The following is a 26996-nucleotide window of genomic DNA, read 5'->3' as shown; positions in this document are numbered from 1 at the left end:
GGACTAAATAGTCCTGGAACTCTCCAGGCCAGAAACTTGGAGTAGGTAGCTTTTCCCTTCTCTAGGGGATCTTCCCAACCCAGGGATCAAACTGAGGTCTCCCGTATTGCAGGCAGGTTCTTTACCAGCTGAGGCACAAGGGAAGCCTGATCTTGATTTGAAAGTGAAGTCGTTCAGTCGCGTCCAACTCTTTGCGACCCCGTGGACTGTAGCCTACCAGGCTCCTCTGTCTATGGGATTCTCCGAGCAAGAATACTGGAGTGGGTTGCCATTTCCTTTTCCAGGGGATCTTCCTGATCCTGGTTGGGTTTTCAGCGAGTCTACAAGACTTATTTAAACTGTAAAGCAGGTTGACCATATTTGGGATTTAAATACAGTTATATCTTAAGTGCAGAAAAAGGAAGAGCTGTAGAAAGAAAAAAGAAAGTTTCCTTTCTTCCTTCTGACAAAAGGCTCAACCTAAGTAAAGTGGAACATAAACAGGAGATACAATATTGCCACTAGGATTCAAAGTGAGATGGATCTGAGTTTATCTTTCATGCTGCAAAATCCTAAAAAGCATTTCATCTCCCAAATCCTTGGGTTTCTCCTTTGCAAAGTGGCAGTAGTCACAGATCCATAAGACTATTGAGAACATCAAAAGTGAAAATGAATGTAAAACCCCCAGCACAGTGGCCAGCATCAAACTCACTACACTTTCATTGCTGGTTTTCAGTATTGTGGCATACTTGTCTTAAACATTATTTCACCTCCCTTTCTGATCCTTCACTCGTCATCTAAAATCTACAAGCACCCTCCTGTCTCCTGCTCTAACATCCCTCCACTAGATCTGCTCTAATTCCTGTGGCAAGCCACGCTTTGAAATTTCTATCACCTTTCCACTGCTATGCAAGAGAAGAGAATTTATTTCTGCTAGATACTGTGAGGAAAGCAATCTGATTAAATTAATTCATTAACGTATGTAAGAATCTTAATTTTCCATTGGCATATGTTAAAAAAAACAAGCGATGAAGGAACAGTGTAGGAAAACAAAAGCTTTAGGAAACACTCAGGAAGTTATTTCTGTATTAGGCAACTGTCACTGAGTCAGGTTAATACTGTCAAGGAGTCTACACCTTCCTACTCTAACTTGGAAAACTCTTCTGAGGAATTTCTACAGCACAGAGCTCTTCCCCTCCCTGACCCTGTCCCAGGCTCCCCAACTCCGGTTTCAGACATTCAATGGAACCTTTTGCTTAGAATCAACAAAAGCCAAACAAACTACAGTTGTAGCAACAAGAAGTACTAACTTCATCAGAGAGGGCAAAAGGACAGGAGATGAAGTGAATAGAAAATAACAAAGAAAGAAAAGCAGTGAAGAGAAAGGCAAAGAACGCTGGGAATATAAAGAAATAAAGGTGGAACAGGGAACTAGATGAGGCAAGGAGGGCGGTCGTAAGAAATGAATGACATGAGTGTGCCCATTCTCTAAACGAGAACAGGGAAATCTACGCCTTAGCTGCCCCAGAGGAGTCAGGTGTCAACTTGAAACATATTCACAGCCTAAAAGTTGACAGCTATGTTTCATTTGGCAGGAATTTTTTGGATTTCAAGCCTGGGTGACTGCATCTCAAGTGAACCTGATAACTGCTTCAAAGAGGCGAGAGGAGGAGCCAGGTTATATAGAAATTTTGCAACAAGGGGCAGGTAGTCTGAACATCAAAAGACCACTGTTAATTAAAGAAAAGCAGACATCTCGAGTTAAGGAGTTCAGCGCTTTTCTATGTATGTATTATAATACACTCAGTCGCTGAGTCGTGTCTGAATCTTTGTGATCCCACGGACTATAGGCCACTAGGTTTCTCTGCCCATAGAATTGTCCAGGCAAGAACACTGGAGTGGGTTGCCATTTCCTCCTCCAGGGGATCTTCCAGACCCAGGAATTGAACCCAAGTCTCCCGCATTGCAGGTGTATTCTTTGCCACTGAGCCACCAGTAAGGCATGACGCAAGAGTCAGCGCTCCCTGAAATCATGCCAGGTTCCTCTGTTTTTCACATCCTGAGCCATCTGAGGGCTCACTGGAGGGCACGGCTGCAGCCTAATGGCTGCTAGATGGCAGGCAAATCCCATTTCTCAAAGGCATGAAACGCCCACAGAGTACTGCATGGGTACATGCTATTATGTGACTTACTGAAGAGGACCTGGCATGTCTCCACAAGAACTGAGACCAAGGAAAATTTCACTCACACAAAGAAGAATGATTTTAACAGTCAGTCATAATCAGTTGACAAATACTGCAGGACAGTGCATTTACTTCCTTTTATATGGCAATTTCCACAGAATATAAAAGCATCAAATGACTGTGTGCTTCAATGGGCATATTTTTAGCCTCACAAATATATTTCATTTTCTTTTAAGATTTGAAAGACCCAATTTCACATTATTTTTGTTCATTACTCTATCAACGTTACTGATTTTAGGGACCAAACTAATTTTTCTTCTTCTCCATTAAATTATCCAATTTGGGGGGATGGAACAAGTATCTTTTTGAAACCTCTTTTTATAAGTTACTGAAGTATACTAAGAAAAAAATTTGGATTTAACTGAAATACTGCAACTAGACATACTGGAAAATATGGAACAAAAATTCCAATTTTAAATCAGCTGAATATATTATTGACACCCAAATCATCAATTAAACAAAAGAAATTATATTTGCATTGATGTTTGAATCTGCATCCATTCTTGGTAGCATGTAATATATGCAACTGCTCAGTTCTAGCTGTCCTTGTAGCCACATTACCATATTATTCAAATGTATCCATCATTTACATGTAAATAGACAAGATGAATGGCTTTTTCATAAGACAACAATTTTCAAATGACAAACAGACTTAGGCAGACATTAGCAAGATAAAAATGTTGTAAATATTCATTCTATTATATATATTTTTAAGGAATGGACACTATTTCAATTTTTTTTTAAAGTAGTGTGGTAATTACAAAATGGGATCTTAACACAGTCACAATACCAACAGCTACTCTCCTCAATAAAAGTCTCCACCAATGTCATTTGTATCTTATAAATTACATGTTCTCAGATCCATCTGTGAAAATTGGGATGTTAATTATCATGGTTACATTTCATGATTCCACAGTTAAATGCTGAAGTGGTTCTACACAAATATCATATGTTTTTCTAAGAGAAACGGAGAAAGATTAATTATGAGTTCAAGCCCAAGTCTCAACACAATAAGATCATTGCACTGTGTGCTATGCAAATTAGAAGTTTTAATTAATAGCTGAAATACTAACCAAGGGGAAAAACTGTGACGTCTAAATTGTAAGTATCAGCCTTTTCTCTAAAAAAATCACCCAAATAAGGATGTTTTTCTGAAACCAAGTTATAAATCCAAAGGAGAAAACATTTTTGTTGTCTGTGAACTTCCTTTGATGGAGTGATCACCATCATGTTGTTTTATACTACTTGATAAACCTGAAATTTAGAAAGTGTACTAGTAACAAAGAGGTTATAACAGACAATATAGCTAAGGACACTTCAACTGAACATTTTTTCTGGATTTTTCTTTAAAATGCATTTCATTCAAAATTATGCAAAATAAGTCCATGTACTCAGATAAAATAACTTCAGTATAGCTACCTAAAGACAAAACTCTATGATAATACTATAAGAATTTTGTTCATAATTATAAAATCTGAATTCTCATCTTACTCACCACATATTCAAACACAAGTGTCAGTGTCTCCTTGGTGTGGATGATGTCATGAAGTAGCACTATGTTAGCATGTTTTAGTCCTTTTAACAGAGAAGCTATAAGATAAAGTGAACAAAGAGATAAGTTATTACGGGTAACAACCAACTGATAAGCTTCTTTTATTGTATTGGTACATTATCAGATGAAATACACCTATTTTCCCACTTTCTATGCCAATATATGGCTTATCTCCATATGTATGAAATATATATTCTGCTGATGTTGAATGGAGGTTTCTTAAGTGTCAATTACAGCTGTTGGTTGATGCTGTCATTGAATTCTTCATCATATCTGCTAGTTCTCTGGAGAGTGGTTCTTTCAATGACTAAGTGAGGGATGGTGACATCCTCAGCTGTAACTGGGGATCTGTCAATTTCTTATTTGAATTCTTCTGGTTTTGGCTTTGTGTGCTTTGAAGCTATAGTCTGCTACATGTAACATTTAAGATTGCTGCATTCTGTGAATCAAGCCCTTTTATCAATACATAATGCATCTCTTTGTCCTTGGTAATTTTCTTCACTCTGAAGTGTTCTGTCTCATATTAATATTGCCACTTCAGCTTGACTTTGATTAGTGTTCATATGGTGTATCTTTTATATATAATATTTTTCTTTTGGCGTATACCAGTGATCATTCAGGTAGAACATTCAAAGAACAGAAGCTTCTTCTATCATTGTTAATTATTTTAGTAACACTGTGTCTTCAATTTTGGTTTTTGGTATATACCCTAAGGAGAAAAAAGAAACACAAAACACATGTTTTACATGTGTTCTATCAGGAACTTGTAATTGCTCATATATTCATCAAGTATTTATTGAGAACCTAGTTACTGACACTGATGACCCTGGAAAAACCGCAAACCCTTGATACTCAATAATACTGCAAGCCCACCTCTTTAAAAGGGGATTTATAACACCAAATGTGAACCCTAATGTAAACTCTGGACTTTGGGTGATTATCAGGTATCGAGGTAGGTTCATTGATTGTAACAAACATACCACTCTGGTGAGAGATGCCGACAGTAGGGAGGGTTGGGGTGGGAGGCAGGGAAGAAAGTACGTGAAAACCCTCTGTAGTTTCCACTCAATTTTGCTTTGACCTTAAAGCTGCTCTAGAATAGTCTATTTTAAAAAATAAAAAGATATACCTATGTTTTAACATACTAAAAGAAAGAACAAATCTAGATTATCTAATATTTTACTCAAATAAAGTGATGTTTTAGATATGGAGTCATCATGCAAAACAAGGCTGTATAGGACAGTCCCCAGAGAAGAGAGAGAGAGAACATGGAGACTGTTACATTCTCGGATGATCCAAGTGAACGCAAGCTCCTGCTTCTAGTTATTGTCCCCTTCAATTTCCACTGTCTTTATCAGGCAAACCTACTGCAGGACTATAATGTATCTTTAATCCCAAGATATACTTCAATAAGTACCTAATTGGCCCAAAGAAGGCCATTCAGACTGAGAATTCCCTGGTGTGGCTGGCTCCAACACCAGAAGACAACGAAGAAGTATGTTTCCTCTGAAACCGCATTGGCAGCTTCATGCGCTGCCTGAGGCCAGGGAAGTCTAAGCTATCCCAGGGAAGTCCTACAAAAAAGTAAAAGCGCTTTGGACTTCTCTGGTAGCTCAGTGGTAAAGAATCTACCTGCCAATGCAGGGGACCCAAGTTCAGTTCCTGACCCAGGAAGGTTTCACAAGCAGCAGAGAAACTAGGTCCAGAGCTCCAACCACTGGAGCCGCCACCGTGGGAAGCCCGGGCACTGCGCTGGAGAGGAGACCCCACTCACCGCAACGGGAGACAGCCCGTGCACGGCAGCGAAGGCCCGGGGCTCCCAAAAATAAATAGATAAAGTACATGCATGGAATATTTACAGATTTATCAGAGCTTTGTAAGATTAGCACTCACAACGAAACACTTACCCAAAATAACAATAACATTACAGCACGCAAACTTTGAATAAGCACCACAAAGATGTATGACAGAGTTTAGTATTGTTAATTCCAGTAATTTACAATCTTCTCTCTTTTAATTATTCAAATATTTAATTATGCAACCATCAGCCTCAAACAACTGAAGTGTATTACATGGCTAATTTCCAGGCATTCATCATTAATCTGGGGACCAGCTTCACATGCGCTCATTTTAAAAATGACACTTGGCCCCACATTAGCCTTCCAAGACAGACTCATCCTCAGAGATCAAGATTTCAAACCATGGCCAGGCACAGTACTTCACACCTACACTGTGTGGGAATATGCACGGGTGAAATGAATTAAGGACCTAATGGGTATCACGCTTATGAAAGGAACCTAGCTTTGTGAGGCAAGTTTTGGAAAGATATGTATCATTTGTAATTTTGTCCGATTTCATTTTTCAAGTTATCCCCTCAGTTTGTCAAGCACTGATCCATCCTTATCAGCAAGACCTCCAAAAAGGTACTGAAGCTAACAATCCATGGACTATCCACGCTCTAAGAATCCTTTGCCTAGGAATTTTGTTGTTGCTTTTATTATTATTACTTTTCTCCCACTATTGCCTTGCTTCTCTGACCATTTAGACCTAAATTGTTTCCCATTTCTCAAAGGAACGACTTCACGCCCATCATGTCCCATTGTGTTTTTCCTACAATTTCAGTAAAATCAAATCTCTGCCATCATTCATCCTGTGAAAAAAATATCTTTTCTTAACTGTGACCAATATTATATAAAAAAAGGCCATGCGCTTTTTCTTTTTTTGGCTGTGCCCCACGGCATGTAGGATCTTAGTTCCCCAACCTGAGATTGAACCCATGACCCCTGCATTAGAAGCAGAGTCTTAACCACTGAAAAACAAGGGAAGTCCCTGTCATTTCATTTTTTTTAAACATGATTTTTTTTTTTAACCATTTCTACAGAAACGCTCAAAGCCTCCACATTTCAATGTATTAACTCTCAATTATAGATTTTAGACTTCTAGCTATATTTACATACACTTTAAAAAACACACTATCGGTTAAATAATGACCAAGAACTGTTGGAAAGCAAACCCTTTTTCTTTTGAGATTAACATAATGAATTCGTATTTGGAAAAGGATAAGCCATTAATTTCAAAACCGATGGCAGAAAAATGGCATTGAAGGGCACAAAACCATCCACAGTATCTACCAACATGCAGGTAGGTGACAGACCTGACTAACTTGAAAGCTGCCAACACAAGAGTCTCTGCTCCAAGCCAGCTGCCAGATACTGCCATTCCTGCTGTTACCAAGGCGAGGAAGTCTCCTGGCTGCCAAGGGCGTGCGGGTATTAACACCTACAAGTCCTAGGGCCACTGTGTCTCCCTTTTCAAGACAAACACTGTCAAAATAATACTCCACGTAATCCTAACAACATCTCAAATAAACCACATGTTATTTTCTCATCGTTTACATACAAAACAAATCCTGTAACACTGGCTTTAATAATCGCAGCACACTTGGTTTCCCGCAAGTTTTAAGCAAACATATGGCAAACATTTTAAATTCATTTCACCAGTGAGGCTTGGAAAGGTATGATTCTACATGACATAAAGGACCTGTAATTAAGGCTGAGGGTAAAATTTCTAACAATCATTTTGGGGGGCCGTGTTGAAATGATACAAAAGCAGAAAAACACGTTGTTCATAAAGACAACTGCAAAGTCTTGGCAGGACAGCAGACATGGAGAGCCATCCCTTAGTGCGGGAACAAGTTTCAGACACCCACTCGTCCACCATGTACAAACCTCGACCTTCCACTTTCAGAACATCCTAGGTTTCCACTCTGAGGTGAAACAGATACATTTTTACTGAAACATCAACCTCATCATGATTAAAATAAATTACAAGTTATCGAAAAATTCAGAGCATGTTCATTTTAATCAGATTTTCACTGAAGGGGTTATTTTAAAAAGCAATGTTAACAAAGAAATGACAAATAGAACCTTTCTTTACTAAGTCAAATAGTCTTCTAGGTCATTATTTGACATCTTATCGCTAGGAAAGGAGAGATCACAAATAAATACACTCCAAGCTTGCTCACTCCCCCTTTAGCCTCTGGAAGGAAGTTCACATCCTCCCCTCATCATTTTTACCTGTTCCCTTTCTGTGTCAACCCCAGAGGTGTGGGCTGGAGGTGCTGCTACCTGATTTTTCCAGAAAACAAAGATGATTACCTATTATTACCCAAGAAAGCAGCCATATTTCAAACTACAACCACAACAGACATAGACTTTTTCTTCAAGCCCACAGGTAGATAGCTCTGCATTTGTTAGTCACTCAGTCTGCGACCCCATGGACGGAAGCCCTCCAGGCGCCTCTGTCCATGGGATTTTCTAGACAAGAATTAACAGAGTGGGTAGTCTTTCCCTTCTGCAGGGGACCTTCCTGACCCAGGAAACAAGCCCAGGTCTCCTGCATTAGCAGGCAGGTTCTTTTCCGTCTGAGCCACCAGGGAAACCTAGATAGATCTAAAGCTGTTGATATTCACCTTATACTAGAAATAGTATATTTCCTTCCTTTAGCTACTTCATTATTTTTTCAATTGAAGTATAGCTAATTTACAATAGTGTGTTAGTTTCAAGTGTACGGCAAAGTGATTCAGGTGTACACACACACACACACACACACAAAAACACATTCTTTTTCAGATTCTTTTCCATCATATATTATTAACAAGATACTGACTATAGTTTCTGGTGCTATGTAGCAGTTCTTGTTGTTTACCTATTTAATATATAGTACTGTGTGTATATGTTAATCACAAACTCCTAATTTATCTATTCACATATATTCTGCGAGAAGTTCTCACTTACTTGCTACTGGATTCTGAATATTTTGAGAGCAAAAATACTCTGAATGGGAAAAACTTAAGGGCAAATAAGAACAACAAGATAAACACAGAGAAAGACAAAAGTGCTTGTCTGTCTGTGTCTGTGATGAGGTGATCTCAACCGAGAAAGGAACACGCCTTCCCTGAAGACCAGTGTGCAGGTCCAGGGTAACTTGTGCACGGTTCCAGAAGGCGTGCTCCCCACTGTGGCTGCATATGAGGAGAAATACCGTAGTCCTGCTCAGTTCTGAATCTTCCCCTAAATGAGATCTGATCTAAAACACACACATACACACACAAACCATAAACTAAGAAGTAAAAAAGTGAATCAGGTTAAAAAAAAAAATTGTATTTTTCACTTCATGGTTACCTTTTATACTTTTATACACATATATACCAAATCTGAGCTTCCCTGGTAGCTCAACTGGTAATGAATCTGCCTGCAACGCAGGAGGCCCCAGTCGGATTCCTGGGTCGGGAAGATCCCCTGGAGAAGGGACAGGCTACCCACTCCAGTATTCTTGGTCTTCGCTGGTGGCTCAGATGGTAAAGAATCTGCCTGCAATGCAGGACATCTGGGTTCAGTCCCTGGGTCAGGAAGATCCCCTGGAAGAGGGAGTGGCAACACACTCGAGCATTCTCGCTTGGAGAATCCCCATGGACAGGGGAGCCTGGCAGGCTGCAGCCCACGGGGCTGCCAAGAGTCTGACAGGACTCCGCGACTGAGCAGAGCACACACCAAACCTACATGAAACAGTCCCCTCTTTGTTCTGGGGAGAGACATCACAGCTAACCCAGACACACAGTTAAAGGCATCTGATGCCCTATGCACGTAATTTAGCTAAAATCACACTGAGGATTTAGAGACACGTTTTTCACTCACCAGATGCTGTCCAAATGTGGAAAGATAAAAAGACGGGTTAGGAATACTTCATAAACATCACAAAACTTGTTTCCATCCACCAAAAAGTCTACTGTTTTACTTGCTCCTTAGTTGAGCCTTGCTGTTGGGGAATAGACTAACTCCAACCCCACTACATATTTCTCCTGCTCTTTCCCCCTCCCAATTTCCCCAACGTCACAGACCTGAAATGTAGCACTGACATGACAGCGTCAACTATACTCCCTGCCATCAATAGCTGTGTATCCTCTTGACTACTGGCAAAGATCAGTCATCTGGGGTTTATTTCCACACTGCAGACTCACAGGACCACATTGACTGCTTCCTAAATCACTCAAAGCAGAGATTCCTCTAAAAGTATAACTTAGCCACATGAAACAGCCAATATTTGATATTTTTGGTCTACTAACACAGCAATTTCCAGTGGCTCAACCCAATAGAGTTTACCTGGTTCAAACCAATTTTAACTTTTCCACAGAGGCATAGTTACTTGTCCCACTGTTAACACTGAAACCAATTAATCAGCTGCCAAATGGTCAATAATTGATTCTGAATAGAAAAAAAAAAAAAAAAAGGAAGAGTCTGTTCATGAAACTATGGTTATTGATGAGGGGAGGGATATAGAAATAATTTGTATGGGTACTTTTCGATAACATTTGAATTGTTATGATAAAGACATATTCCTTTTATAATAAAAGAGATACCTGGAAAAGTTCTTTACTACAGTAGATTGGCCAAAGAAAACCGAGAAAACACTATAAGATTGGCCAAAGAAAACTGAAATAACACTATAAAATAGTATGCTGTGTGCTAAGTCACTTCAGTCATGTCTAGCTCTTTGTGATCCTATGGATGTTAGCCCGCCAGGCTCCTCTGTCCATGGGATTCTCCAGATAAGAATACTGGAGCGGGTTGCCATTTCTTACTCCAGGAGATCTTCCCAACCCAGGGATCGAACCTGCAGCACTTTGGTCTCCTGCACTGGCAGGCAGGTTCTTTACCTCCATCACCACCTAGGAAGGCCTTACAAGAGGTATACTGCTGTTTACACAATTAATAATTGTGTAATAAAAATTATAATAATGAATGATTATAACTATAGGGTGACCCTTCACTACTAATCCCTTCTCACAAATGTAGTGGTGCCAATCCTTGCATTATAAGGGTTTCTTTTCATATCCTGGAAGTTGGCAGGCCTCTAATTTGCCCTGAAATCCAAAATATTGAAAGTTTTTCGTGTCTAAGTGGTCACTTTCCCACATTAAGATTAACTTACTTACTGAAAAAGACTTCTACTTTTGTTTCCAACTACTTCCAATTGAGGGCTTCCCTGGGGGCTCAGTCATAAAGAAGCCACCCACCAATGCAAATGAGACAAGTTCTATCCCTGGGTTGGGAAGATCCCCTGACGAAGGAAATGACAACCCACTCCAATATTCTTGCCTGGAGAACCTCATGGACAGAGGAGCCTGGTGGGCTACTGTCCATGGAGTCTCAAAGAGTTGGACACGACTTAGCGACTAAACAACTCCCAGTTGAACCTATAAATGACCCAGGAGCTGCCTTTCTGCTCCAGTTAATCTTGTTCCTATTTGCCCCTGGACACAGCCATGCACATATAGGTTGTGCATGAGTACAAGACATGTGGTTCTTCTCAAATGTAAACACCTCACTAGTACCTCCGGCAGGAAAAAAAAAAAACCATGCCAAGCGAACAGGGTTGGAGACAGTGGTGGTCATGCTCCATGCACCTTCTTTAGGCAGGAAAGAGGCCATGGAGGAGCTGAGGGTTACTGAAAGACTTGGTCACAGTTGTTTTTGTCTGGCCATAAAAACCAGGTTTAAAAGCTGTTAGGCAATTTACTTTTTTGAACTACTTTTACACTTTATTATGGTGGCTTACATGTATAGGCAGAAAGAATATTGCAAAGTATGTAAAAAAAAAATGTGATTTGGCATCAAGACCCTCACACTTTCTGGTTAGGAAGAATAAACATATATATCACAACATTAATAGCTATCTCTGTCTGACTAGACTTAAATAACCTCTCCCCACATAAAATTATGTGAATAGCTATTACTATATTCTTTTACAAAAGCTAAAATAAGTCTAAAGGCATAAAATATATTCCTTGCCATGGCTGCAAGTCCTGGTCTGAGGACCTGCACCTGAGACTCTGGCCCGTGAAAGCCCTGTCGGACTCCTCCACAAAGGGGCAGGTTTTCAGACACAGGACTCTCCACGCCTCCTCCCACAGCCGTGGCCGTGGGCCCACCATGAGGTGCTTCGCAAAGTGTGCTGCTTCAACCACCGCCCAAAATCAAGTGGTCAATGGATGAGGCCCCACGCACATCTACCAAATCCAAGTCTACGGGGACTAGGCCCTGGAATCATCCAACAAGTAGTCAACACCTACTATGTGCCCATCACCACAGGGAAACCTATACAATTCTGTTTTCATGAAACTTGTATGTTATATGTCAACCAAGTTTTCTATTCAGTCCTTATGTATCCTAAAGTTTGAAAATCACAGTGCTATGTTATGGTCTTTAAATATAGCAATGGGTAACTACTTGAGGGGTCTGTGTGTCTGTGAGTGTGGGTGTGTCTATAAACTTAGTCACACTGCAATGTACTCAGTGTTCCATGAGCAAATAAATAAAAACAGCAATTGATCAGTTAATGCACCTAGTATCTACTTCTATCTCTGTTTCTCTCTCTCTCTTACACACACACACACACACACACACACACAGCCATTAAGATAGATTCCACAGAAAAATATAAAGTCTTGGGATAGAAAACAAAGAGGATTCTTTATTCTGAAAATTTGATGGTATTTTGATGTATGTGGATTTTCTCTTGCTCATTTCAAAGACCCCAAAAACACGACATCATATTTTCAACATGAATAAAATGTTGAAAAGGTCATGATTATAAGGCCTTTACAATTCCACCACAATTTCTAAGACTTGTGAAAGAGCTAAGTTTTATATAAAACGGTTTCAATACATACTGTCTCAGAACCAGAGCTTTGATAAACAGAAACCAACAGCAGGTCTGGAGATAAGTGTAAACAGACAATGAGCAAAGAAGGAGGAGAAGTGAAAGACTATAAAAAATGAACAAGAATCTCAGGGGGGATTCATTTCTACCCTTGAATATCTCCTGACTTGAAACTTCAAACACTTCATTTGACTGAACAAGAAAGTCAAAGTTATAAAAATTACAAATGAAAGCAGAACTCAGTAGAGAGCACACAGCCCCAGAGCACCGCGTTTTTCACAAAATTAGTTCAGCTTCCGGCAGTCATGTCACGTTCACTTCAGCCTCCCCAGGACAGAAGTCACCCCGCTGTCCCCAGGCCTGGACCAGACCTTGCATCCCCTTCATGCAGCCTTAATCAGTGGTGGCCCGGGTGAGAAGCCAAGTTCATCTCAGCCAAGGAAGCTCTGCCCCTTCTGAGAAGGTCGCGGATACACTGGGCCCCAGTCCGCTGCCCTCAGTCACGTGGTCCCTACGCCTGGCTTCCACTGATGCTCAGCTATTGATGGCACAACGGCAGACAGGTTCTAGGACCACTGAACAGGCTTCCTGGGTGGCTCTAGTGGTGAGGAATCCGCCTGCCAATGCAGGAGCTGTAAGAGACGCGGGTGCAATTCCTGGGCTGGGAAGATCCCCTAGAGAAGGAAATGACAACCCACTCCAGTACTCTTGCCTGGGAAATCTCATGGACAGAGGAGCATGGCAGGCTACAGTCCATGGGTCGCAAAGAGTCAGACATGAATGAGTATGAAAACACACATACACACGCAGTACCACTTACATGTTCGGGAGTTTTACAAGCTACTTAAGAAAAGCAATTAAGGACTGACTCAGTGATTGCCTTCCAGCTATACAAAGACAGGCTAGCAGACCCCATCTCTGAGATCTCTCACTACTCTCCTGCTTCATACAGCTGTGGCTACGGGAGCATTTGAAGGAGATGTTTCTATGTTTGGAAATCCAGGAAAACAAACACACCTATGAAAGGCAGAGTGCATCTTAAGCGTTCAGTATTTAGAATCCTATGATGATGATAATAAAACTGTTTAATGCAAAGTCACATGGGCAAAATGGTGTTTAATGAGTTTAGGGAGAGGTTCCTCCCAACCTCTTCTGAAAATAAGGATTTTCTAAATTGCTTCTATGCTCAAAAAGTCACTTCAGTACAAAAATAGTGACTTTTTAAAATTTTTATTAAGAGTCTCATCCTTTTAAAACCACTCTAACTATTTGTCAGAAACTGGCAACATCTTAGAAGTACTAGATTTCATGCAAGGTATCACATGATTGCTTAAGACAGAACATCTATCTGCTGTGATAACTATACAAGTCAAGTTAAAGACAAGGAAGTCGTACTTTACACATTTTATGCTTCTAAATTAGCAAGGCAACTTCAGACTGTCACGGCAGTTTAAAAAAATAAAAGCCATGCAAGAAAATGACAAGGGGGAAGAAAAATAGTACTGTGATCTCAAATTTTACAAGAAATTTGTACTTCTGTCTTCCATACTGCCAACCAGAGGAACTAGGGGAAGGGATAGCTGGGTTTTACATTTACCGAGGTAGGCTCAACATTTGATCCTCGAGTGCTGTGACTATGCAGAATGTTTTGGTGTCTCTGCCAGGCACACTTGAGACTGTACTGACGACAATTCCTGCTCATACAGCCTGCCTTCCCATATGTGAGGTCAACTCCTGGACTCTGACAAACATCCACTCATGATGGGCATGACTGCCGTGTTCTCAGATGTATTCTATCTCCTATGGACCCACATGCTCCTCGTTAATGGAATCTCACCTTGTTTCATATGCATCACACACACATACACTCATACATACACATATATGTAAAATCTTAGTGCATGAAAGACATCTCTGTTTCACTCAGCACAAGGTGACTGAGTCATCACTCACCGCTCAAACAATCCTCAGAATCTAATAGCCAAATGTCATCCTCAAGAGCATCTAATCCACCACTTCATCTGACAACTGAGGAAATTAATATATGGAAGTTTGGTCACAAGACTCAAACCCTGCCCTCCTGACCCCTTCACACAGGAGAATTCTGTTTCTGTAATCAAAAGAAGCGTTATCCTCTCTCTCACTGTCTTGGTTCTCTCCTCTTCACTCCTCCTGTTTTCCCCTTATCTTCGTATCTTTCCAGGTGTTAAAGGCAGAAAAGCCTGAAGCTGAAAAGACTAGAAGGACATCGGGTATCACAAACCTATCTACACAACTCTTCACCTGCAGCATCATCACCTGGACTAAAGAGGTCTCAAAGGAGAGTAATAGGTAAAGAAGAGAGCTAAGGGGGCAACTGCTGTTCAAACTGGCTTTTTAAGATCACGTTTAGGGCTGTCCTGGTGGCACAGTGGGTAAGAATCTGCCTGCCAATACAGGGGACATGGGTTCGACCTCTGGCCTGGGAAGCTCCCAAATGCCGCGAAGTGACTAAGGCGTGAGTCACAGGTACTGAGTCAGCTGGCCTACAGACCATGTTCTGCCACAGGAGAGGGGCCCCTGCCCACAGCTAGAAAAATCCCGCCAAAAAAAAGAAAGAAAAAAGAAAAATCCCGCATGCAGCAACAAAGACCCAGCGGGGCCAAAATATCCACCCTTTCTTTAAAACTCACCTTTCTCTGATCAAGTCCCTCCTCTTCTTCAAATATTTCAATGGCTGACTAACAGGACTCCCAAAGACCTGCGTGATAAGGCTCTTAACTTCAGAGGCTCCGCCTCCCTCTAGGCGGTGAACTCCAGCCATAGGGCACTTCTTGTCTGGGCGTGTGTGCTAAGTCACTGCAGTCGTGTCCGGCTCTTTGCAACCGCATGGACTGTAGCCTGCCAGGCTCTTCTGTCCAGTGGATTTTCCAGGCAAGAACACTGGACTGGGTTGCCACCGCCTCCTCCAGGGGATCTTCCAGACCCAGAGATAGAACCTGCATCTCCTGCAGCTCCTGCATTGCAGGCGGAATCTACTGCTGAGCCACCGAGGAAGCCCTGTGCTTCTTACAGATTTCCAATTCACTTCATCCTCTCAGACCTCTGGGATATTGTCTCTTCTGCTCCCTTTCCCATAGTCTCTGAGCCTCAGACATCCCTTCCATCTCTTCAGAGCTCAACTTAGATGTCATTTCGTTTGAAAGGGTCTGCTGACCGATAAGCTCGAGCTAGATGCATTCATTGTCCCTCAGTCTCTGAACTCGGCGAGTTGTCCTATCCCAATGTTATAATTACCCAGTGACCTAACTCAACCTGTCTGTATCCCCCACTCACTCATCATTTGCTTTTGCTTCACTGCAGGAGATATAAGAGATGTGAGTTTGATCCCTGGGTCAGGAAGATCCCCTGGAGGAGGGCATGGCAACCCTCTCCAGTATTCTTGCCTGGAGAATCCCATGGACAGAGGAGCCTGGCGGGCTACAGTCCCGGGGGTTGCAAAGAGTCAGACATGACTGAGGCAACTTAGCACACACTCACGCACCTGCTATTCTCACAGCAATCCCTTGAGTGCTCAATTTATAGAGGACGCCTATTAAGTGTAGCCTGAATAATACGCATGAACGAGAAAAATAAAATCCTGAAATGATCGCCCATAAATCGCCATCAGCAAGAAGAGTCCCTAAGACTGAGCTCTACCGTGGACTGGTTATCTTACTACAATGCGTTTAGTTCTGCCTGGATATGTTGATCAAAATAAATCCACTCTCAACTTTGTAGTAACTGACAAACACTGAGGCTATATATTTCACTGACTTTAAAAAGAAGCAAGGCAACATCTTATAGGATGTCACTAGGAGTTTTCCTTTCAAAAGGAGGTGGAATGCTGTATACAATGCTATAACTAAAAGGGCAGTATTTTATTTCCACTCATATTTCAGATTATGGAAAGATGGTAAAAGATTTGTTTGAAACCATACTTTATTTCTAAAAACCCCTATTAAAAACTAAAATTACATCCTCACATTTTTGCCCAGCATGAGGTAATCTCATAAACAATAAGGTGGTACCAATTAGAGAAGGAAGATGTTCTCAACCTTTATGTGGGTTTACAGCAGAGTCAAAGCCAATCCATGGTTTGTTTCCCTGCAAAATGTTTTAGAAATTTATTAAGGAGTTAAGAATCTGAGGTTTTCACATAAAATGCACGACTTTGGCTCTTCAGAAGTAACAGATGTGGGTAAAAGCTGTTGTGTCTACACAACTGGCTCCTTACACAACACATCACTGCTACGGGCTTCCCATCTTCCTCATCCTCCAGAGTGACAGAGGCTCTTCCAGCCTCTTATTTAAAGGACCTCTACATCTGTGATCTCTGAATTAATATTTCGAGTGTAAAAATACCAACATCGGGCTTCCTGTGGCCCGGTGGTTAAGAATCCGCCTGCTGGTGCAGGGGTTGTGAGTTTGAACCCTGGTCTGGGACGACTCCACATGCTGCAGGACAACTCAGCCCGTGCTCCGCAACAAGAGAAGCCACAGCAATGAGCAGCTCTCCCACCTGCTCGCTCTACCTAAAGAAGGCCTGCGCACAGCAACGAAGACCCAGCTCAGCCAAAAACTAATACATCTTTTACAAAAAAAATCCAACATTACTTTGATCACACAAGCTGAAGTAATAATTATGAGGAAACTGGAAGCAGCCAATCAAGGTGGCTTTTATGAGTCCCACAGACCAACAAAAGAGAGAGAAAGGGAACTAGAAAGAGAACACAGAAGAAGCTGTAAAATATCTTGGCCCAGAGAGATTGTCAAAAGCTATATAATTTGGCATATCACTTTGCCTCTCTAGCCCCTTTTCTCCAATTCATTCTCAGAGACTGATTGAAAAAAAAAAATCGGGTAGGCATTAAACATCTGATATTTACCCTCCTAAGAAAAATGAAAAGTAAAGAAAATGGACTTATTCAACGTAGCAAGAGTGAGTCAAGTGCCAAGCTGGGCCAAGAGCCAGATCTCTGATTCCCAAACCACAGTGCTAAGGCTTCTACCTATAAACCTGCAGAGTTTAAAGTCAGAGAATGACAGGTAAAGCTCATGGGCCTGATAGCCTTTACCCCCGATGCACAAACAAAAGAAATGAATGAGGAGCAAGGCACTTATTAGAGAGGAAACTTAAAGCAAGAAATTCAAATAATTAATAATTAATACAAATAATATCTCTTACTGACAAGGTTGTAAGGAAATAAACACACTTATACACTTTGAGGCCAGATATTACTGGAGTAGGAAGGGAGACTGGTCAAAATTTATCAAAAACGAAAATACTTCTCATAGCCCGAGTCAGCATTTCTTCAAGGAATATACAAACAAAGACCCAAGATAAGCAAGATACATTGCCAAGAATGTTCTCTTTAATGTTCTTAATAATTAGTAAGTGGCTCAGATGAATCTGCCTGCAATGTGGGAGACCCAGGTTCAATCCTTGGGTTGGGAAGGAGATGGCAACCCATTCCAGAATCTTGCCTGGAGAATTCCATGGGCAGAGGAGCCTGGCGGGCTACAGTCCGAGGGGTCTCAAAGAGTTGGACATGATTGAGCAACTAACTGCCCATCCATTGTGTTTTGGATGAATAAAATACGGTACATTCATATGCCAAAAATTGCACAGCCATTAAAAAGGATGCAGTAAGTTACTATAAGCAGTAATATTGAAATGCCTAAGATATACTGAGTGGGGAAAAAAAGCCTCAGGTTCAAAGCGGTCTGTATTCAAAAGGGAAGTGGAAGGGATGGATATACTCCAAAAGGGCTTCCGTGGTGACTCAGTGGTAAAGAATCTTCCTGCAAATGCAGGAGACACAGGTTTGATCCCTGGGTCGGGAAGATCCCCTGGAGAAGGAAATAGCAACCCACTCTGGTATTCTGGCTTGGGAAATCGCACAGAGGAGCCTAGTGGGCTACGGTCCACGGGGTCACAGAGAGTCAGACACAGCTTAGCAACTAAACAACAATAATAGGACTCCAGAAGCTATGAACGCTGCACAGAATGACATTGGGCTCAGCAGAAGCGAGGGTGGAATGGTAGTTTACTTTTCTCTTACACTTACTAGTGTTTAATGTTTTTTTGATCTGGAGCTAGTATTTTATATTATTAAAAATAAATTTTTTACTAGATAAAAAATTTAATGAAAAAATGTCAAAATTCTTTGCTCTCTGCTCTCTTGTTAGGTGGGCATCTCTTGATCAAACTACTTATTCATTCATTCAACTAACATTTACTGAAGGCTTGTGATCTAGTGGTGACTATCCAACCCTGGAAGTCATGTGTAGGTTAACGATGGAGTAAACATGCATACAAAACCAACTCCTATTGCTTGGTAGGCTCTGACTAGAGAAATGTTTTGATAAGTACAATTACTAGCTCTGCTTCTCTAAGTAAGATAAAGCAACTAAATGAAAAAAAGTAAGTATTGTGTTGCCAGCCCCTCCCCCAGCCCGTCCCCCAAATTCTTTGATGGAGCCATAGAAGGAAAGAAGAAAATGAGAGATGAGGGTCTGTTTGCCCTTCCCCCATTCATACATAACAGCTTTGGTGGAATGGATCAGCCGAAAACAAACTGCTACTGACAAAGCGTAAGGGAAAGGGAGAGATGGAAACAGCAGGAAATGACTCCACACAGGAGTATGGCCCCAATGTGAGACTCCTGGGTACCATTTTGGTTACTTACAAAATGCTCATCTCTTTCCCAATGAATCACCTCATAAAAGCCAAGGTCAACAATGGGCCTGCAACCAGGTAATGACCGATCACACCAAAGCTGGCCACACCTAGCCTCTGCCCAGATCACAGTCCTAACCTGCTCTGGTGTGGAGGACGAGGCAACTGATGTGTTTGTATCTTTTTCCTCCTTTCCTGCTGCCTCAATAAGCAGTCAGATTTTTGTGTCACCTTTCAACTCTTGAGGTACCGCACAGTTTGATGGAAATGTGCAGGAAAGCTTCTTCCAGCACACTGAGATGGCCTCTTGCCCACAGTCCTGAAACATTCTAGAGAGTGTTCAGCAACAGCACAGATGGAGGTCTCTCCAAGAAGAATGTTACCTAGATCCTCACTTTATGTAAAACATCCACACTCAAGTGGACAAGAAGCAGAGATCTGTGTAACTGCCATCAAAGAGCAGTAACTGGACAACTGAAATACTAACGCAATGAAGAGTAAGGAGAGGAACTCCCAACTGGAGCGAAGTATGGGATCTCATAAGATAGGTATCATAGTTTCTCTAGAGGAGACCATGGGTGTGCTATAGGAAGATGGAACATTCTAAGCTCAAGGAAACTGAGTGTTGGGAAAGAATAAGAGGAGCTTCCTTGGTGATTCAGATGGTAAAGAATCTGCCTGCAATGTAGGAGACCCAGGTTCAATCCCTGGCTCGGGAAGATTCCCTGGAGAGGAGAATGGCTATCCACTCCAGTATTCTTGCCTGGAGAATTCCATGGACAGAGGAGTCGGGCGGGCAACAGTCTATGGGATCACAAAGCGTCAGCCATGATTGAGAGACTAACACTCACTTTCTTTCAAAGAACAAGAGTCCTAAATGGGGAAATATTTGGTAGCTTTTTTGGTAGAAAAAGAAAATGTATGAAGAAAAGAAATGGAGACAAGGTTAGAGACAAAGGTTAGGGTCTCCCTGGCTTTTCTGTATTATTGCATACAGAAAAGAGGGGAGGGTGAAACATGACCTGCACTTCTAGAAGATTCAGAAAGAGAGTGGACTGTCATCTAAAAAGAGGAAGTCTTTTCACATAAAACTAATGACCTGAATGTACTCTTCTAGTGATAGTTTGACAAAACAGATGTTAATGGATAGAAACTAGATTACTAACTGCCATCCTAGCTCAGTGACATAATACGAACCAAGGTGGGGGGGGGCAAACAATTCTCATCTTATTTTTTCATAAAATTTCAGACAAGTATTACATTAACTGAAATGAAAATGTACATGTCTAATAAAAGGTTAGCACTGAGTGGTGCCTGTTACTTGTCACATAAATAATATAATTTACCACAACAACTCTAACAAGAAGGTTTGTTGGGAACATATTGAAATGAGTGGCACCAGGAAAGAAAGTTAGCAAAAACAATTTCCACTTGCCTATACACTGTACATTTGAAATTGGACATATTATTTCCCGCTAGTTTTAAATTACCACTTCATTTGTGATGAAAAATGGATTGCAAGAAGAATTCAAATAAGGAACTTACTCAATTTTCTGATGGAAATTTCACCTAGAAAATAACATTTCCAGCTAATGATTACAAAAGATGAAGAATATAACAAAGCCTTTAGAGCAAGTGGGATAAAAACACCGATGTCAAAAAATGTTTAACCAGATTTACTTAAAGTGATTTCTATTGTTTAAACACCTTAAACTGTGGAAAATGTGGTTTTAAAGGGCACAGATACATATCATGCAAAACTTGTTTTTAAAATGTCACATGAATTCATTCATTCACTCGATGAATGTTTATTGAGTGACTACTACATGAGAGGCACTGGAGACATAGCAATGAGAAAAAGACAGAGTGAGCAAACTCCCTGCCTTCATGATGCCTATATTCCGGCAGGGAGAGACTACAAAGAGAAAAAAGAAAAAAGAAACGCACACAGTATGTGGTTTGTTAGGGTGTGATAGGCACTAAGGAGAAAAAGGAAGGACTTAGATGGCACTGAGACTTTCTCATCCATCATTTGTTGACCTCAGACATGGTAAGGTCACATGAACCACACAATCTGGAGGCCAGGAATGAAACGTGGTCATCAATCCTACCATCTCTTTGAAAATTTGTGCAACTAGAACATAACTATTCTATAATTGCAGAACACAGAGAAATTAGAGAACAGAGAAAATAAAGAATTCCCTATCTAGAAGTCCCAAGAAGATAATTTGGCTTTATCCTTCATTTTCAAGGAAAAACTGAAACCCAGTTCAGGAATTTATAATCCTTGCCTCCTAACTTTAAGACCAATTTTCTTCGCATCATCTGTTCTAGATGAACAGCATGTGAGCTGCAAGGGAGCTTCAACATGAATGAGACCAAACTCCTCATTTTGTAGATTACAACTTGAGATCCTAGGAAGTCAAATCCCTTGGCCAAAATCAAGGTTTACTGAAAGCAGATTTTGAACTCACCTCTCCTAACATCCCAAGCTGACTACACTTCCACAGGCCTATTCCTTCAGCCTCCAGTATTAACTGCCTATGCAAACTGTGGAAAATTCTTAAAGAGAAGGGAATACCAGACCACCTGACCTGTCTGCTGAGAAGTCTGTATGCAGGTCAGGAAGCAACAGTTAGAACTGGACATGGAACAACAGACCGGTTCCAAATAGGAAAAGGAGTATGTCAAGGCTGTATGCTGTCACCCTGCCTATTTAACTTATATGCAGAGTACATCAGGAGAACTGCTGGGCTGGATGAAGCACAAGCTGGAATCAAGATTGCCGGGAGAAATATCAATAACCTCAGATATGCAGATGACACCACCCTTATGGCAGAAACCGAAGAACTAAAGAGCCTCTTGATGAAGAGTGAACAAGTTGGCTTAAAGCTCAACATTCAAAAAACTAAGTGGCATCTGGTCACATCACTTCATGGCAAATAGATGGGGAAACAGTGGAAACAGTGACAGACTTTATTTTCTTGGGTTCCAAAATCACTGCAGATGGTGACTGCAGCTATGAAATCAAAGGACGCTTGCCCCTTGGAAGAAAAGTTATGACCAATCTAGATAGCATATTAAAAAGCAGAGACATTACTTTGCCAATAAAGGTCTGTCTAGTCAAAGCTATGGTTTTTCCAGTAGTCATGTATGGATGTGAGAGGTGGACTATAAAGAAAGCTGAGCACCGAAGAATTGATGCTTTTGAACTGTGGTGTTGGAGAAGACTCTTGAGAGTCCCTTGGACTGCAAGGAGATCCACCCAGTCCATCCTAAAGGAAATCAGTCCTGAATATTCATTGGAAGGACTGATGCTGAAGCTGAAACTCCAATACTTTGGCCACCTGATGTGAAGAACTGACTCATCTGAAAAGACCCTGATGCTGGGAAAGATTGAAGGTGGGAGGAGAAGGGGAAGACAGAGGATAAGAAGTTTGGATGGCATCACCGATTCGATGGACATGGCTTTGAGAAAACTCCAGGAGTTGGCGATGGACAGGGAGGCCTGGCGTGCTGCAGTCCATGGGGTCGCAAAGAGTCGGACACAACTGAGCGATTGAACTGAACTGACTGAAACTTTCCAAACTTTACAATTCAGTTGATAAGTAAGACTGGAGTTCCAATCATCCCCTGATTCTTGAAAATTACTCTGCCAATCTCCCCAGTGGGGAACTACACTCAATATCTCTTTCACTCTTTTAAAATAAAACAGGGCGCTGAAACGAAGATAAGGTTGTTGGGCAAGAAAAGACAGGAGAAAAGAACATCTTAGCTTGAAAGGCTGACAGCTTCTGGTGACAGTGACAAGGTAATAAGACAGGCAGTCCTCCTTAGCAGGAAAATAGATGTAGCCTGTCCTCTGAAACAAGTTATTTCCAGCCTCTCATCCATCTATCCCAAAGTACAAATGACAGACAGCTTAACTCTCACCCTTCGTTCTTCCTGTATCTTTCCAGATGTCTATCGTGGGTACACAATAAGTTCTGGCTACACTGAACTGAATATCCCAGCAGGCAAACCTGCATGTTGGTTCAGAAAGGATGGACAAAGAATCACCATGATACTAGGAAACAATTTTAAAAGGGGGAAAAATTCACTATTCATAAGCATCTGGGCACACATTTCATTTTTATCCTGAATGAACACTGTGCATAAAACTCTTTTGTCTGTAATAATTACATTTCAGTAAAACCAATAGTTTATGCCAGATAAGTTAACATAAGCACAGAATCCAGTGATGCTATGTGGAAGAAATCTGCAAGATGACCAGAAAATAGAAGTATTTGTTTCTTACGTGCAATTTGTAGGGTTTCTATAAAACCTTTCTAAGACTCTTTAGGCACAAATTAGCCGTTCATTTCACCTTTTTTTTTTTTCCCCCATCCTTGTCTGAATCTTGAGATACTCTGTGCTAACTAGAGACCATTAAAGTACTGTATTCTAAGGAAAAGAACAGATGGGGTGGGAGGACATAAGCAAACAGGGTTCTTCACTTACAACCTTTGTTACTAAAAAGCAAAGCTTGCTGTGAATTTCAGCACACTGGAACAGCAAGTTCATTATGACTAATGAACTTCTTTTAGGGAGGCTTCCCAGGCGGCACTAGTGGTAAAGAATCTGCCTGCCAATTCAGGAGACACTAAGAGATGCAGATTTGATCCCTGGGTCAGAGTAGGAAATGGCACCCCACTCCAGTATTCTTGCCTGGAATAATCCCATGGGCAGAGGAGCCTGAGGGCTATAGTCTATAGTCCATGGGGCTGCAAAGATTATGACACAACTGAGCATACGCATACATACGTGCAAGCGTGTGCGCGCACACACAACAACACACACACACACACACACACACACACAGGGGCACAAGCACAGTGGGGGGAAAACAGAGAGTTAGAACTCTGGAGAACAAGCTATAGTCTCCATTTTACACTATTAGCTATGGAATCCGGGGTAGGTCAGTTCACCTTTGAGACTTGATTTATTTGCTTACTTCTTAAATGAAAGGGTGGGACCAGATCTCAACACGTTTTCATCTAAACTTTCTGCCAAACTTTCTCACTTGACTGCCAGCATGTCTGCCACAGCCAAGGGAATTCTGATCAGTGTCTGTTCTGTCATTTGTATTATGAAAACAGGCATCCTATACATGTTTTTCCAAACAACACCTGCTTTCCCTTCCTCGCCACAATTTTAACATGCAAACCTAAGTTTGAAAATCATTACAATAAAATAAGTTCAATATGCCTTCTGACACTGATGTTTTGAGACTCTGGAAATCTATAGTTCATCCTACAAAACCGAGGCACATCTTTGGAAAAGAGATGGTATCCACACGTCCCTCCGCCTAATTGCTCTGACTGCGGCAAATAGAACAAAAAGGCAAAAATCTAGCAGCAAAAGTCAAAAAAGGACAGGCTCTATGGGCTCATAAGTCCATCTCTAACACTTGGGCCATGCTCCTCTGGGCCAGCATGCATTTCTCCTCTATGGAGAAAAGAAAGAACACACCCAGCCTTTGACTATAAAACCAGGGAGCAACAGACAGACAGAATCTTTGATGGGACAGTGGCAGCAGGTACATCTCTCCGTCCCTCTGTGTTATCTGAATGACTCTGACACCATGTTCTGACATACTAAGCCTATCATTCTGTTGTCTAGAATTTTATTTCACTTGTAAATATTACTAAAAGTGTTTTTGCATTAGTATGTGCTCACTCAATTGTGTCTGACTCTTTGCAGTGCAATGGACTGTAGACCACCAGGCTCCTCTACACATGGAATTTCCCAGGCGAAAATATTGGGGCAGGTTGCCATTTCCTACTCCAGGGGATCTTCCCGACCCAGAGATCAAACTCACATCTCTTGCATCTCCTAAACTGGCGAGTGGATTTTTTTTTTTTTTTTTTTTTTACCACTAGTGTAGCTGGGAAGCCCTTGCATTAGTATAGCACATCTAAAAAAAACTCTCCACGGCATATAGACATTCTCTCACATAAACCTCATACTTGATCACAGTGCCCAGAAATAGTCATTGCTCTGAAGTCCATAAGACTGAGGGAAAATGACTCCATCATTTCATTAAACTCAAGAACTGAGTCTTGGGCTTCCCTCAAGGCTCAGAGAGTGAAGAACCAAGTCTTAATGTGAGGAAGATAGGAAAGCACCAAGTGTTCAAGTAACCCTTGAAATGTGTGCTAATGTTTATGATTTTATATTTTCCTGATGAAGGAAGACTGAATGCTTACATCAGATTTCAAGAGTCTATAATAGAAAAGAGATGAACATTCTACTTGCTATTTGTAGCTGGAGAAACATTATACAAATACACACTCACAGCGGAGGTGGGAAAGAGGCAGGAGGAGAAGATAAGGAAAGTGGGCAGTCACAGTGGAAGTGCTTGCAGCATGATAGTTTCAATATATTCATACAGCTTGATAACAAGCTTAGACCTTGTAGACTGACTTGTCTGGAGTCTTCCATACAAGAGATACATCTGTATTCATAGTCTCTTCTATCCATTGCTCCTGTCCAGGGCTACCTCAACCACCTCTTCTCTGATGTCCTTCCAGCAATGATCGGTTCTCTCTGATAACTTATACTTCTTTTTCTACTAGATCACTCCCATCAAACACACCCTTTAACTCAGTTCAGCCTTTTTTCGATGCCATGAACTGCAGCACGCCAGGCTTCCCTGTCCATCATCAACTCCCAGAGCTTACAAAAACTCATGTCCATCGAGTCCGTGATGTCATCCAATCATCTCATCCTCTGCTGTCCCCTTCTCCTCCCACCTTCAATCTTTCCCAGCATCAGGGTCTTTTCAAATGAGTCAGTTCTTCACATCAGATGACCAAAGCATTGGAGTTTCAGCTTCAACATCAGTGCTTCCAGTGAAAATTCAGGACTGATTTACTTGAAGATTCACTGATTTGATTTCCTTGCAGTCCAAGGGACTCTCAAGAGTCTTCTCCAACTACAGTTCAAAAGCATCAATTCTTCAATGCTCAGCTTTCTTTATGGTCCAGCTGTCACATCCATACATGACTACTGGAAAAACCATAGCTTTGACTAGATGGACCTTTGTTGGCAAAGTAATGTCTCTGCTTTTTAAAATGCTGTCTATGTTGGTCATAACTTTTCTTCTAAGGAACAAGTGTCTTTCAATTTCATGGCTGCAGTCACCATCTGCAGTGATTAAGTCTCTCACTGTTTCCAATGTTTTCCCATTTATTTGCCATGAAGTGATGGGACCGGATGCCATGATCTTAGTTTTCTGAATGCTGAGTTTTAAGCCAACTTTTTCACCCTCCTCTTTCACTTTCATCAAGAAGCTCTTTAGTTCTTCACTTTTTGCCATTAGAGCAGTGTCATCTGCATATGTGAGGTTACTGATATTTGTCCCGGCGATCTTGATTCCAGCTTGTGCTTCATCCAGCCCAGCGTTTCTCATGATGCACTCTGCATATAAGTTAAATAAGCAGGGTGACAATATACAGTCTTGACGTACTTTTTTTCTAGATGTGGAACCAGTCTGCTGTTCCATGTCCAGTTCTAACCGTTGCTTCTTGACCTGCATACAGATTTCTCAGGAGGCAGGTAAAGCGCTCCGGTATTCCCTTCTCTTTAAGAATTTTTCACAGTTCATTGTGATCCACACAGACAAAGGCTTTGGCATAGTCAATAAAGCAGAAGTAGATGATGACTTTCTGGAACTCCCTTGCTTTGTTGATGATCCAATGGATGTTAGCAATTTGATCTCTGGTTCCTCTACCGTTTCTAAATCCAGCTTGAACATCTG

General features: G+C 41.3%; 1 protein-coding gene across 5 annotated transcripts in view; it reads right to left on the bottom strand.

The window, feature by feature from the left end:
• CDK14 (cyclin dependent kinase 14) overlaps positions 1–26996 on the bottom strand; it is a 738271-nt gene that overhangs the window by 373158 nt on the left and 338117 nt on the right. For all 5 annotated transcript variants that reach the window (XM_061164852.1, XM_061164854.1, XM_061164850.1 and 2 more), the window contains one exon: positions 3718–3812. In XM_061164852.1, coding sequence (XP_061020835.1) covers positions 3718–3812 — 95 coding nt within the window. The remainder of the gene's footprint in view (positions 1–3717; positions 3813–26996) is intronic.

The sequence above is a fragment of the Dama dama genome, chromosome 18 (genome assembly GCF_033118175.1).
Source record: "Dama dama isolate Ldn47 chromosome 18, ASM3311817v1, whole genome shotgun sequence".
NCBI lineage: Eukaryota > Metazoa > Chordata > Mammalia > Artiodactyla > Cervidae > Dama > Dama dama.
The sequence above is the reverse complement of the archived record's forward strand: the minus strand, read 5'-3'. Positions and strand labels throughout refer to the sequence as shown.